Source organism: Lithobates pipiens, unplaced genomic scaffold (assembly GCF_037356315.1).
Source record: "Lithobates pipiens isolate NorthernLeopardFrog02 unplaced genomic scaffold, aLitPip1_a1.2 Scaffold_1, whole genome shotgun sequence".
In the NCBI taxonomy this organism is placed as follows: domain Eukaryota; kingdom Metazoa; phylum Chordata; class Amphibia; order Anura; family Ranidae; genus Lithobates; species Lithobates pipiens.
Genome location: NW_027507685.1, coordinates 20,826,627 through 20,841,894, shown reverse-complemented (window position 1 = coordinate 20,841,894; position 15,268 = coordinate 20,826,627). Strand labels below are relative to the sequence as shown.

Sequence of the window (15,268 nt, the reverse complement as noted above, 5' to 3'; positions counted from 1 at the left end):
ACAGGCTGAACCCCTTGCACAAAAGGTGCTTACCAATGAGTGAGATGCCAGGGGTCATTGGGAAAAAAAAAAAAAAAAAAAACAGTCAAGGCTGATATTTGTCCCTTGATGGTGCTTAAAGACAGTTTCTGGTCCACTCCTTGCTGTAAGAACAGCAGGATCCTGGAAATGGAATAAATGTGCAGATGCCACCCCATCTCCTCACACGGAGAAATAAGCCTCCCACGTACGATGGTATATCTTCCGAGAAGAAGATTTTTCGTGCCCACAGCATAGTGGAAATTACAGAGTTCGACAGACCTTGGTTCCTTAGCACCTGGCTTTCAACAGCCATGCTGTTAAAACTAGCGATGGTAAAGCAGGATGGAGTATCGGACCTTGTGACAGAAGGTCTTCTCGCATCGGTAACCGTCAAGAAACATCCGCCACCAGGCGTACTAGGTCGGCGCACCAGGGACGCCGGGGCCAATCTGGGGCGATCAGTATCACTGGAATCCCTTTGGCCTCCACTCTGCGAAGCCGATGTAGCAACGGTTTGAGTGGAGGGAAGGCGTAAATCAGCCGGTACAACTCCCATGGAGCCACCAATGCATCTGATGCGTCCGCCCAAGGATCTCTTGTCCTGGATACGAGCCTCCGCACCTTTCGATTGAGTCGAGAAACCAGGAGATCCACTGCAGGCAAAAGAAGCCTGAACACCTGCAGATGCAATGACCATTCTCCTGGGTCCAGCATCTGGCGACTTAAGTAGTCCACCTGCAAGTTTTCTACTCCCGGGATGTAAATGGCCGACAGGGCCGGTACATGTTGCTCTGCCCACCGGAGGATGTGAGCGACTTCTTGTGCTCCAGCCGAGCTCCTTGTTCCTCCTTAATGGCCAACATATGCCACTGCCGTGGCGTTGTCTGACTGGATCCTGATCGGATGCCCTGGTAGCCTCATTGATCATGTGGAGAGACATAGCCGGATCGCTCAAAGCTCATTGATCGTCAACTGGGATTCCTCCCACGACCAGAGGCCCTGGGTCGACTGTACCCCCAGCACTCCACCCCAGCCGAGCAGGCTGGCATCCGTTGTGATCACCGTCCAATGAAGAGGCAGGAACAATTTTCCAGACCGAACGGCCGGAGACCTCAGCCACCAGAGAAGAGAATCCCTGACTAATTAGATCACCTGAATCTGCCGATCCAGGGAGAACGGAGATTTGTTACATCTCAGAGAGTCTGCAGTTTGTCTGAAGGGAGAAACACCCTCGCTTCCATGGAGTCCAGCAGTAAGCCTAGGTACTCCAGCACTAGTACCGACTTCTTGAGGTTCAACACCCATCCAAACTCCTGTAGAGTTTGCATGGTGATCGCCACATCCTCCCTTAATTCTGAGGTGGAAGCTGCCCTCAGAAGGAGGTCGGTTAGGTAATCCACGATTACGATCCCACATTGTCGCAGCAACGACAAAATTGGAACCAATACTTTGGTAAAGACTCGGGGTGCTGATGCCAGACCAAAGGGAAGAGCCACAGACTGGTAGTGCTCTTCCCCTACTGCAAACCGCAGAAACCTCTAATGCCCGAGGCATATGGGTATATGCAAGAATGCATCCTGGATACCCAGAGACCCCCTGATGGAGTGCAACAACTACGGAACTAACCAATTCCATTCTGAACCTCTGTACTTTCACAAAGCAGTTGAGGGCGTTTAGGTCCAGAATTGGACGTACCCCTTCCTTTTTGGGGACTACAAACAGATTGGAGTAGAATCCTTGAAAAATGTCCAGCTTTGAAACAGGTACTATTACCTCGCGACTGAGCAGGTCCCTTATTGCCCCAAACAGGGCCTCCCGACGAGCCGGGAGTAAAGGTATGCTGGGGGGAAAAAAAATCTGTTAGGTGGCCAGGAGAGGAACTCCATCTTGTAACCCGATGAAATCAGTTCACAGACCCATTGGTTGGACAGCCGAAAGGCCCACCGAGCTGCAAACTCCCGAAGGCGACTTTCCACCCGAGTGTCGGGCAGGGGCAAACCTTCATGCGGTAGTACTTTTGCTCTCAGGCTTGCGAGACCAAGGATGCTTTTGTCCCTCAGCAGTCGCCCTGCCGGTCTGGGGAGCGCTTACCCGATGTCCCCGGGCGGACAAAAAAAAAAGAAGCCTCTTTTGAGCTGAAAAGGAGGGCCCTTGCCTGTAGCGTGGCTCCTTACCCTTCTTGGACTGTGGGTGCAATGTGCTCTTCCCACCTGTGACATTCTTAACAATGTCATCCAGCAAAGCTCCAAATAGCCACTCACCAAGGAAGGGCAAATCCATTAGAGCTTTTTTAGATGCCCAATCTGCAGACCAGCATTTCAGACAGATCAGGCACCGTAGCACCACTGCTGATACCGATGCTCTGGGGAGCAGGGGAAGTGTATCCAGACATACTTAAGGCCTTGCACCAGCTGGTCTGCTAGTTCGACGCAGACTGAAGGAGACTATTGCTTCTACAGCTCATGGTGCAATAGTTTTGCCCACCCAGTATGGGTTCGCGACACCAATTCCGTGGCCAATACCAGTCGTAGCGCTGACCCCATTACCGTAAACATGGACCGGGCCACTGCCTCGGCTCTCCTGTCAGTAGGGTCCTTAAATGCGGGAGCCCCTTCTACCGTAATCGTGGTTACTTTATTTAACCTGGATACTGGTGGGGGGGGGGGGGTCAACGACCGGGAGAGCAGTCCATTTTTTAAGGAGACTCTCTTCAAAGGGGTAACGCACCACCATCCTTATATATGAACTTATCAAAATAAGTCAGATATGGAAACACCTTAGGTGTACGGGACGGTTTACGGGACCCAAAAGGGACCTACACCTCAGCAGAGGATCCTGCTGCATACTGTATTTTCAGGGTATCCCGCACAGCGGTGACAAGTGCTCCAACTAGCGCTTTTTCCTGCGTGGACCCGGAATCACCCTTCGCTGTCCAAACGGTCCTGGTCAGCATCCTCTGACACATCAGAACAGGGGCCGCCAGTCACCGCGGGGCCCAAGTCTGAATCAGAGCTCTCCCCGGAGGACCGTGTGGCGGGCCGCCTCCACCCTGGCAAAGAATGTTTCCAGGACCGCCGACAAAGCGTCCAAAGGCACTGCACTATTTGCAGGCGAGCCAGTTGCAATTGCAGGGAGATCTGGAGAAGAAACGCTAGCCTCCGACGCCACGTTGACCCACCCTGTCTGCCACTCTTGGGGATTTAGGACAAGGTACTCAACCCCACCCTCCTAGCTGCTAACAGACTGAGGGTCCCTACCGCAGGACTCACCACCCTGAATGAGGGCTGTCGCAATCACAAGTGTCCAGGAGTAAAAACCGTGCTGTTCTGAGGCACAGGAACCTACGCTGGGTGGAAAAAAGGCGCTGGGGCTACAGGAAAATGGCCACCGACCGTTCTTGAATAGGAAAAAACACAAGGAAAACAGCCAACGGCCATGCGCCTGACAGAGACTAACAGAAAATGGCTGACAGCCATGCTGTACACAAAGACTACAGAAAATGGCAGCAGCCACCGCTAATGGCGGTAGCACATGCAGAGCCCACAGACCCCAGCAGACAGACAGTTGACAGCACATGGACAATCAGCGCAGCCCTCAGCTAAGGGTCAGAGCCCCATGGGAGGACCCTTGGCCCAGGTACATACACCACACCACAGCCCAGCCCAGCCATGCAGCATCCCCCGCGCGGGAAGGGGGCACAGGGACTGGGAGAGAGGAAAGGGAGAAGAGGGAACAATAGGGCACCAATAGTTCCCCTAATATCAAAGATGGGACTTTGTTTAATCCCACTGATGCTGGGACATATTCTACTTCGATTGGCCCTGGTATACTGGCCCTTTGTTTAGAAAGTATAGAGACCCCTCAGATAGATCACTACAAATATAGATTTTTTTATGGCTAAAATTCAGCTTTAAAGTATAATCGAAAACTTTTTTTTCTTTTAATTTTGCTGCATCTCCTTATCTGCCCGCGATGTGTGGGGAGATAGAATGGTGAGGCAGACAGCTCTGGAGTCCTGGAGCCCAGTGCCTGCATGTTCTATGAACCAGCTGCCTATCACAAATAACACACCTCAGAGCCAATGGAACCCAAGCTCCTCCTCCACAATGACAGTACATCCACAACAGGAGGAGGGGGGGACATCTGTGTGCACAGAGCCATGCTGATCTGAGGTCTGTAAATGTAGGAAGGGGAGATTTAAACTGAGCACTCACACTGGGCAGGTTTGCACTAGAAGGATGACATTGAGGGGAGTTGGAAATGACACTGCAGGAATTTAAACTGGGGGGGATTTACACGGGTGAGTACGGGGGGGGGGGGGGATTATGCTGGGGGGAGTACACTGCAGGAGTTTTACATGGGGGAATACAATGGTGGGGTTACACTATGGGGGATTAAGCTGGGAGCGTACATTAAAGGGGGGGGGCGGATTTAACTGTTAAAGTGGTGTTCCAGCGATGTCGGCACTGCAGCTGATGTTTCCATCAGCTGTCGGGTGCTGCTGCTGCCATTGCGGGTGAGGGTACCCGGTAGTGCAGACTTATGGCTTCACACCGGGAACCCTACTCTCTCCTACTGGCCTGGCAACAGGGAGAGGAGGAGGGAGCCCTGCAATGATGTCACAGGCCGCGGCCCGGACGTGGGAACAGGATACCTGTCAAAGACAGGTATTCTGTCTCCCCCTCCCAAAAGCTGCCAATTGTGGCACTGGAGGGGGAGAGGAGACAAATGAGCGGAAGTTCCACTTTTAGGTAGAACTCTGCTTTAAACTGGAAGGATGTACACTGGGCGGGGGGATTACACTGTCAAACTGGGAGGAATACACTGCGGGGGACTGCAGTGGTGGGGTTACACTACGTGGGATTTAACTGTTAAAATGGAAGGATTTACACCGGGGGGGGGGGGGGAATTAAACTGGGAGGATGTACAGTGTTGGGGTTACACTACAGGAGATTCACCTGAGAGTACACTGAGGGGGGGGGGGATTACACTGAGGGGGATTTACACTACAGGGGATTAAACTGAGAGGGGGGGGGGGGTGATTACACGGGGGGGGGGGGAATTACAGTGCAGGGGATTTAGACTTGGGAGATTACACTGGGCTGCTCAGTCTAAACTGCTCAGCCCCATCTTTTGTCCCAGTCCAGGCCTGGGTGACACCATTAAATAGGAAGTGATATCCGACCGTGATGGTGTCATCCCCATCTGCGAAAGCGAACGGGATTGGCACGCCGACACCGACTGCCACGTTTACAGGAGCTGGTCTGGGGTGTGCATTTTGACCATTCACTGCTGGCCAGAAGCTCGTCTGCCCAATATAGCACTGGCAGGCTAGACAGGAGAAAACCCGATGCACTAGGCTGCCCGGGGTCTCTCTGACCCGCTCCTATCACTCCGCAGTGGCAGGACAGAGCACAGTGGGGGGCTGGGGGCCCTGCTCAGTGACCCAGGATGGGGGGGGGGTTGGTGACACCATGTTTTACTGCACCAGGTGACACCAACCCTAGTTACAGCACTGCTGTCCGCATTCCCATTAGGAAGATTCACCAGCTCTCTCTATCCTGTTCACCGCGATCATTGAAGGTAAAAAAATCCAGAAATTTGGAGAAAAGTAATAGAGGGGAAATCTTCCAATGCGGACAAGTTCCGGTGACTTGGGGGGTTCCAAAAGATTCCCTTAACCACTTTGCGCCGGGTGGACGTCCTGGGACGGCCTCAACTTTCCGGGGGTATATCTGAATGATGCCTGAGGCTACAGACATCATTTAAATATCAGCATTTTCAGCCGGCGATCCCCTGCACCATAAGAATGATCATAGCGGCTGTTCCGCCGCTTGATCGTTCTTACAGGCGGTGGGAGGGGACATCCCCCCCATGCCGCCACCCTCTGGTGCTTCTACCGACTCACCGCTTCCAACGGTGAGTCGCACACAGCATCCGCCGGCCCCCGGATAATGATCATAGAGATTTCCGGCGGATCAGATGGTCGCCGGAGTCTCTATGATCGTTCGGAGGCTGGGTGCAATGTTATGACATCACGCCCGGCCTCTGCATTCAAATAACAGTGCCGCCTCGGCTGGGAAGCCGTGATTTTTTATTTATTTTTGGTGAGGTACGGGGTCTTATTGACCCCATATCTCACTGTAAATAGGTCCGATCGTGCCATATTCCTATTACAAGGGATGTTTACATTCCTTGTAATAGGAATAAAAGTAATCAAATTTTATTTTTATTTTTTAAATGTCCAACTAAAAAATTTAAAGTAAAATTAACAATAAAAAAATAAATTTTTTTTTAAAGTGCCCCTGTCCCCATGAGCTCGTACGCAGAAGCGAATGCATACGTAAGTCCCGCCCACTTATGAAAACGGTGTACAAACCACACATGTGAGGTATCTCAGCGAACGTTAGAGCGAGAGCAATAATTCTAGCCCTAGAATCCTCTAACGCAAAACATGTAACCAGTAAAAAAAAAAAAATTAAAGCGTCGCCTATGGGGATTTTTAAATACCAAAGTTTGGCGCCATTCCACGAGCGCGTGCAATTTTGAAGCGTGACATGTTGGGTATCTATTTACTTGGCGTATCTTCATCTTTCACATTGTGCAAAAAAATTGGGCTAACTTTACTGTTTTTTTTTTAAAGCATGAAACTTTTTTTCTGAAAAAAACGTGTTCGAAAAATTGCTGCGCAAATACCGTGCGATAAAAACGACCGCCATTGTATTCTCTACAGTCTTTGCTAAAAAAAAAAAAAAAAAAAAACATAATGTTTGTGGGTTCTATGTAATTTTATACCAAAAAAAAATATGAATTTTACATGCAGGAGAGAAAATGTCAGAATTGGCCTGGATGTGAAGTGGTTAAAGAGGAAGTAAACCCTTACAAATGACTTTGACCTACAAGTAAGCCTAGATTAAGGCTTACTTGTAGGTCCAAGAAATATCTCCTAAACCTATATGGTTTAGGAGATATTTGCCCGAAAACGGGCACCGCTGTCTACGGCGCATGCGCCGTAGACAGCAGCGCGCAGGCGCACTAAACGCGGCAGTTCCAAGAATGGAGCTGCCGCATTTGTTGACTCCGTGCGCATGCGCGGGAGTGACGTCATCGCGGCTTCGCCGCTGTCATTCGGCGGAGCTGCGAGACGCCACAAGCAAGATGGATGCGGCGGACTACAGGGGACAGCGGTGACTTCGCTGGCTCCTGTGTCAGGTAAGTGACACATAATGGGCTACTATGCGATGCATAGTAGTCCATTATGCTTTACCTTTGCAGGGAAAAAAAGAGGAAGTAAACTCATCAGGGTTTACTTCCTCTTTAATTTGCAGGACAGGAAGTGAAGGGAAATCTCCCCAATGGGGCACAGATTGCAAAAATAAAAAGGTGAGGGGTTCTAGCCCTCCATCACTCTATACATTTGAAGAAGTTGTGTCTTTAGCTGGACTTTCCCTAACATGACACAGCAGGGAAATCTAGGTAGGAATTAAGCAAGTAATAAAGATAAGCTACACTTGTACTGATAATATGTGAATGTGACACGGATATGAAATGGACGTTCTCAGAATCTCCCTATAAAGTGGAAACCCAACTCCTCATAATAGCATTCCATGAAACATTATTTCCAATCATCAGCACACCGCCCCGACCCGCCTAATAAGTACCCCGTGCGATGTATTCCCAACAGGCAATGAATCCCCTCACACACAGAGGATGGGGGGGGGGGGGGCGGTCTGTACAATCACACCGCTCTCTATCATTCCATGACCCGCGACACCCAACACACACCCTCGGCAATATCGCTTCTCCATTATAGGACAGCCCGGTCATATGATCACGCGTCACTCTCTCCACTTCAATTACACCTGTTAATAACCAATAACGGGCAATGTCTGCAAATCCAATGTCCAATAGAAGAGTAGTAGCCGCCCCCATATCATGTATCCTTCCTATTCGGCCATGTGTCCGCTGTTATACAACATGGGGGGGCGGGGCCTGCCAGCATACTGTCCAATGATGAGGAAGGAAACACTGAGCTGCCAAATACCAATCAGGATGTCTCAGTGAGATTTAATATAGAAGTGTGTATCCGGGGGTGACCTCTTGTGTCGGTAAGTGGCTGTGTGTGTCCTGTGTACAGGAGAGTTGTGTGTGTGTGTCCTGTGTACAGGAGAGTTGTGTGTGTGTGTGTGTCCTGTGTACAGGAGAGTTGTGTGTGTGTGTGTGTGTGTGTACAGGAGAGTTGTGTGTGTGTGTGTGTGTGTGTGTACAGGAGAGTTGTGTGTGTGTGTCCGTCCTGTGTACAGGAGAGTGGCGTGTGTCCGTCCTGTGTACAGGAGAGTGGCGTGTGTCCGTCCTGTGTACAGGAGAGTGGCGTGTGTCCGTCCTGTGTACAGGAGAGTGGCGTGTGTCCGTCCTGTGTACAGGAGAGTGGCGTGTGTCCGTCCTGTGTACAGGAGAGTGGCGTGTGTCCGTCCTGTGTACAGGAGAGTGGCGTGTGTCCGTCCTGTGTACAGGAGAGTGGCGTGTGTCCGTCCTGTGTACAGGAGAGTGGCGTGTGTCCGTCCTGTGTACAGGAGAGTGGCGTGTGTGTGTGTGTGTGTGTGTGTGTGTGTGTCCTGTGTACAGGAGAGTGGCGTGTGTGTGTGTGTCCTGTGTACAGGAGAGTGGCGTGTGTGTGTGTGTCCTGTGTACAGGAGAGTGGCGTGTGTGTGTGTGTCCTGTGTACAGGAGAGTGGCGTGTGTGTGTGTGTCCTGTGTACAGGAGAGTGGCGTGTGTGTGTGTGTCCTGTGTACAGGAGAGTGGCGTGTGTGTGTGTGTCCTCTGTACAGGAGAGTGGCGTGTGTCCGTTCTGTGTACAGGAGAGTTGCGTGTGTCCGTTCTGTGTACAGGAGAGTGGCGTGTGTCCGTTCTGTGTACAGGAGAGTGGCTGTGTGTTACATAGTCAGTCAAGTTGAAAAAAATACACAAGTCCATCCATAATAAAATAAAAAATATCATACAATCCCATATACCCAATTCTATACCCACAGTTGATCCAGAGGAAGGCAAAAAAAAAAAACCCAGCAGAGCATGATCCAATTTGCTACAGCACTGCAAAAAAATCCTTTCCGATCCCAGAGAGGCAATCTGATTTTCCTGGCTCAACTTTACCTATAAAATGTCATTACCCAGTTATATTACGTACATTTAGGAAATAATCCAGGCCTTTCTTAAAGCAATCTACTGAGCTGGCCAGAACCACCTCTGGAGGGAGTCTATTCCACATTTTTACAGCTCTTACTGTGAAGAAACCTTTCTGTATTTGAAGATTAAATCTTTTTCTCTAGACATAAAGAGTGCCCCCTTGTCCTCTGTGTTGACCTTAACGTTAATAACTCAACACAAAGTTCTCTATATGGACCACGTATGTATTTATACATGTTGATCATATCCATCCTTAATCTCCTCTTCTCAAGAGTGAATATATTCACTTCCTCTAATCTTTCCTCATAGCTGAGTTCCTCCATGCCTCTTATCAGTTTGGTTGCACTTCGCTGCACTTTCTCCAGTTCCCCGGTATCCTTTTTGAGAACTGGTGCCCAAAACTGAACGGCATATTCCAGATGAGGTCTTACTAATGATTTGTACAGGAGGATAATGATCTCTCTCTGGAGTACATACCTCTCTTAATACAGGAAAGGACTTTACTCACTTTGGAAACCGCAGCTTGGCATTGCATGTTATTATTGAGCTTATGATCTACCAAAACCCCCAGATCCTTCTCCACCATTGATTCACCAGTTATACTCTCCCCCTAGTATGTATGATGCATGCATATTCTTAGCCCCACATTACATTTATAAACATTAAACCTCATCTGCCACATAGTCACCCAATTAGACAGTGTATTGAGGTCGGTTTGTAAGTTGGAGACATCCTGTAAGGACGTTATTGCACTGCATAGCTTGGGGTCATCTGCAAAGACAGAAATGTTACTTTTAATACCAGGCCCAATATCATTTATAAAGATATTAAAAAGCAAGGGTCCCAGCACTGAACCTTGGGGTACACCACTCATAACCTTAGACCATTCAGAGTAAGAATCATGAACCACTACTCTCTGAATTCAGTCTTTTAGCCAGTTTTCTATCCATTTACACACTGATATTTCCAAGCCTGTAGACTTTACCTTACACATGAGCCGTGTGTGGGGGAACTGTGTTAAACGCTTTTGCAAAATCCAAGTATACCACGTCCACCGCCACCCCTCTGTCCAAGGTTTTACTTACCTCCTCATAAAAAGAAATCAGGTTTGTCTGACAACTTCTGTCTTTCATGAATCCATGCTCGCTATTGCTTAATTTATTTTTTTTTCCCCAGCAAGAACTCGTCTATGTGCTTTTTTTATTAAACTCTCCAGTATCATCCCGACTATAGAAGTTAAACAGAGCATCAATCCTAGTTGGGGCCTCAATAAACGGACCAGTATTAGGTTTATACATTTTTGCCCTTTAACTTTCCCAGCAGTGCCATTACTCATTTCTGGGTAGTTAAAATCCCACATTATTAATCGCTGTCCCAGCCCTTTCCATCTGTGCAAAGAGCCGAGTCTCCACCTCCTCATTAACATTGGGTGGTCTATAACAAACTCCAATGATTAACTTTGAACTACGCACATCTATATGTACTTCCACCCATAATGCTTCAGACTCATCACTCTCTCCATCAACCAGGTCCTCTTTCACACTCGCTTTGAGATCACGTCTCACATAGAGACCCCGCCAACTTTCCTTTTTACCCTGTCTCTCCAAAAGAGTGCATAGCAAGGAATATTAATAGCCCAGTCATGTGAGGAATGAAGCCAAGTTTCAGCAAAACCGATTACATCATAGCTCTCCTCGTGCACCAGAGCTTCCAACTCGCCTATTTTGCTTAGCAGACCTCTGGCCTTGGTGAACAAACACTTTAATGCATTATTATATTTTGCTCTGGTGTTTTTCATATCTTGTTTAGTAGTACAAATGGCATTATAATTTCAAATGGTTGTTTGCAACATGGGAACTTTCTTGTCACCTGCCATAACCCTCCCCCCCATCTATCCCCATTCCACCCTCCATTAATGTCTGACCCTTAACTGACCTGTCTGCCCGATGGAATTCTAGTTCACCCTCCCCCCTTAATCCTAGTTTAAATACTCCTCTAGCCTTTCCATTAACTTCTCCCCCAGCACAGCAAACCATCTTTAGCATATAGGTTGCACCCCCAATGAAAAGTCAGCCCAGTGCTCTAGAAACCAAAATCCCTCCTCCCTACACCAGCTCTTTAGCCATGCATTCAGCTCTCTATTCTCCCCCTGCATTTCCTGTGTTGCACAGGCAATATTTCAGAGAATATCACCTCGGAAGTCCTTCCCTTCAACTTGCAGCCTAGTTCATTAAATTGATTCATAAGGAGCCTCCACCCTCCATGCATTCTGTCATTGGTTCCAACATGAACCAAGACAGCTGGGTCATGCCCAGCCCCTCCCAGTAATTTATTAACCCGTTCCACCAAATGCGGAACCCTAGCACCAGGGAGACAGCAAAACATTGGTTGAGGCGATCTTGGCGACAAATTATTCTATCAGTCCTTCTGATTATAGAATCCCCTATTATCAGCAACTGTCTAGGCCCTACCTGCACTCCCCTCATCACCTCTACTAGATGGGCTGCTCTCCCGGCTGTTAGGGGTAGCAGTGACATCTAGGGCTGACACCTCTATGTTTGCCACCTCCACAACTTCCCCCAACTTGGCAAATTTGTTTTGATGCACAAATACAGGACTGGCCTTCCTTTTCTGTGAGCCCCTTCCACTCCCTCTAACTACATTAATCCATCTTTCTATCTGATAATCCTGACTTGCCCCTCCACATCAACCCTACTGACCACTTGCTCAATGAGCAGAGGATCCCTTTCAGGGTTGTCCTTTCTGCCCAGTGTTGCAACTTGCTCCTCCACATCTCTAATGCGAGCTTCCAGAAGGGCAACCCACTCACATCTGTCACCGCGGTATCCATCCTGGAGCTGTTGCACCAATTTTGCATACACGTGGCACACTGTGCACTGAGCAAAACCTTCAACCCTGCTAGCACTCATTTCCCAGTTACAATATAATTACTTACAGTTACAGTTTAAGATGTTATTCACAGTTTAGAAGACTGTGTGTGTTTCCTGTGTACAGGAGAGTGGCTGTGTGTGTGTGTCTGCTGTGTACAGGAGAGTGGCTGTGTGTGTGTGTTTCCTGTGTACAGGAGAGTGCCTGTGTGTGTGTGTTTCCTGTGTAGAGGAGAGTGGCTGTGGCTCTGTGTGTGTGTGTGTTTCCTGTGTACAGGAGAGTGGTTGTGTGTGTGTGTTTCCTGTGTACAGGAGAGTGGCTGTGTGTGTGTGTGTGTGTGTGTGTGTTTCCTGTGTACAGGAGAGCGGCTGTGTGTATGTGTGTGTGTTTCCTGTGTACAGGAGAGCGGCTGTGTGTATGTTTCCTGTGTACAGGAGAGCGGCTGTGTGTGTGTGTTTCCTGTGTACAGGAGAGTGGCTGAGGCTCTGTGTGTGTGTGTTTCCTGTGTACAGGAGAGTGTGTGTGTGTTTCCTGTGTACAGGAGAGTGGCTGAGGCTCTGTGTGTGTGTGTTTCCTGTGTACAGGAGAGTGTGTGTGTTTCCTGTGTACAGGAGAGTGGCTGAGGCTCTGTGTGTGTGTGTTTCCTGTGTACAGGAGAGTGTGTGTGTGTGTGTGTGTTTCCTGTGTACAGGAGAGTGTGTGTGTGTGTGTTTCCTGTGTACAGGAGAGTGGCTGTGTGTGTTTCCTGTGTACAGGAGAGTGTGTGTGTGTGTGTGTGTGTGTTTCCTGTGTACAGGAGAGTGGCTGTGTGTGTTTCCTGTGTACAGGAGAGTGTGTGTGTGTGTGTTTCCTGTGTACAGGAGAGTGTGTGTGTGTGTGTGTGTTTCCTGTGTACAGGAGAGTGGCTGTGTGTGTTTCCTGTGTACAGGAGAGCGGCTGTGTTTGTGTGTGTGTTTCCTTTGTACAGGAGAGCGGCTGTGTGTCCCTGTGTACAGGAGATCGGCTGTGTGTGTCCCCCATGTACAGGAGATCGGCTGTGTGTGTCCCCCGTGTACAGAAGATCGGCTGTGTGTGTCCCCCGTGTACAGAAGATCGGCTGTGTGTGTCCCCCGTGTACAGGAGATCGGCTGTGTGCGTGTGTGTCCCCCGTGTACAGGAGAGCGGCTGTGTGTGTGTCCTATGTACAGGAGAGTGTCTGCTGTGCTGACATGTCCTCATATACCTAGGACGCAGTGTATACACTGTACATGGCCATCCTAAAGAGGGATCCGAGGCTGACTTCCTGGCAGAGCACACTATGCGGAGGGGTAGCTGGAGTACTGAGCCGCACAGCCACCGCCCCCCTTGATGTGGTGAAGATTCTTACACAAGTAGGCACCTTCCACTCCAAGCAAGGCTTCCTCAATACATTCCAACTGGTGTACAAAGCAGAGGGGCTCCAAGCGTTCTGGAAGGGAAACCTGACTGCATGCGTGCGCTTGTTCCCGTACAGTGCGGTTCAGCTGTCAGCCTATCACAGGTAAGTGCATCATGATGAGCTCAGTGGGGCTGGGTTTCCCGGGGGGGTCGTCATCTGTGTTTTCATCTATTCCTTCTAAATCATGCCTGTCAGCCCTGACACTTAAATGGTGTGCCTCAGCTAGCCCACACTAGTTCAATATTACCAATCTTTTTAGCAATGCGATTTTCTAATTGGGGAAATTCTTTTGTTAACTTGATGCATGTTGATGTTAAAGAGGGAGGTAAGCGAAAAAGTGCAGCAGTTTACAGCCGCTCTAAGGCTGGATTCACACCTATGCAGTTTTAGTACTTTTTGCAGATTTGCACTACAGTCCATTTAACCTGGTTTCCTATGGAACACGATCTGTAGTGCAAATCTGCAAAATCCAGCCTAACAGAGTTTTTTTTTTTAATCAAGTATACACCTAATGATGGCCATATATTCTTGATTTTATTTTCCAAAAAAACAATCAATATGCCACACACCAGGAAGTGGGCTTGGCCAATAATTGGAAGATCTGATCGTAAATTGTTTCTGACACGCAATCTCGTAATTTTGTTGATCACAATATGATTATATTTGTGAACTAAGCATTTCAGTGCTGCTGATTGATGCAAAACCATCCTTTATTTCCACTCTGACCAATTAGCTCAGTTTCACACAATGGTGTGGGGTGGATGCCGCTCTCTCCTGGCCAGCAGATGTAAGATGAGAGTAAGGCCTCTTTCACACCGACGTGCCGTTCAGGCCCGCCTGTCAGTTTTTCAGGCGGACCTGAACGGGTGCTCCATAGAGCTCTATGGAGCGTCGGATGTCAGCGGTGACATGTCCGCTGACATCCGACCCGCTCCGATCCGAAAAAGTGTAACGGAGGAAAAAGCTATTTTTCCATCCGTCTGCGGATCAGATCGGATGACGACGGGCACTGCGGTCCGTCGTCATCCGATCTCCCATAGGGGAGAGCGGCGCTGTGACAGGTCCGTCCCTGCGCAGTGTGCAGAGACAGACCTGTCATCTCCCTGCTCAGCGGGGATCGGCGGAGTGATCCCCGCTGAGCAAACGGACATCCACGGGGCGGATCAGAACTGATCCGCCCCGTGTGAAAGGACCCTAAGCCCTTATACACACACACACACACACACACACACACACACACACACACACACACTATACAACATTTTTTGTCTGATTTCCTTTAGATTTACCAAAACCATGCAGAGCAAGGGCCTGTCTGATTGCATACACATTGAAACTGTTAGCCCTTGTACACACGGTCGGACATTCCGACAACAAAATCCATTGGGTTTTGTCCAAAACCGGTGTTGCATACACACGGTCGGACAAAGTTTTCGGAAAATCCGATCGTTCTGAACGTGATGACATTTTTTTGTTACGACGGGACTACGTTCATGCTAGTAGCCAATAGCTTTGGTCTAGGTATTTGATCTGAGCATGCGTGGCACTTTGTCCGATCGGAATTCTCTACAAACGATCGGACAAAGTCATGTTGTCGGAAAATTTTATAGCCCAGCTCTAAAACGTTGTCAGTCGGATATTCCGACGGAAACAGTCCGATGGAGCCCACACGCGGTCGGATTATCCGACAACACTGTCCGATCGGACATTATCAGTCGGAATGTCCGACTGTGTGTACAAGGGCTTAAGGTTTATTA

General features: G+C 49.0%; 1 protein-coding gene across 1 annotated transcript in view; it reads left to right on the top strand.

Annotated features, from left to right (window-relative positions):
* The first annotated feature begins 7,986 nt into the window (after positions 1-7,986).
* The window catches only part of SLC25A43 (solute carrier family 25 member 43), a 66,606-nt gene continuing 59,324 nt past the window's right edge, over positions 7,987-15,268 (top strand). The window contains exons 1-2 of the mRNA XM_077484119.1: positions 7,987-8,129; positions 13,321-13,613. Coding sequence (XP_077340245.1) covers positions 13,342-13,613 — 272 coding nt within the window. The 5' untranslated portion in view covers positions 7,987-8,129; positions 13,321-13,341. The remainder of the gene's footprint in view (positions 8,130-13,320; positions 13,614-15,268) is intronic.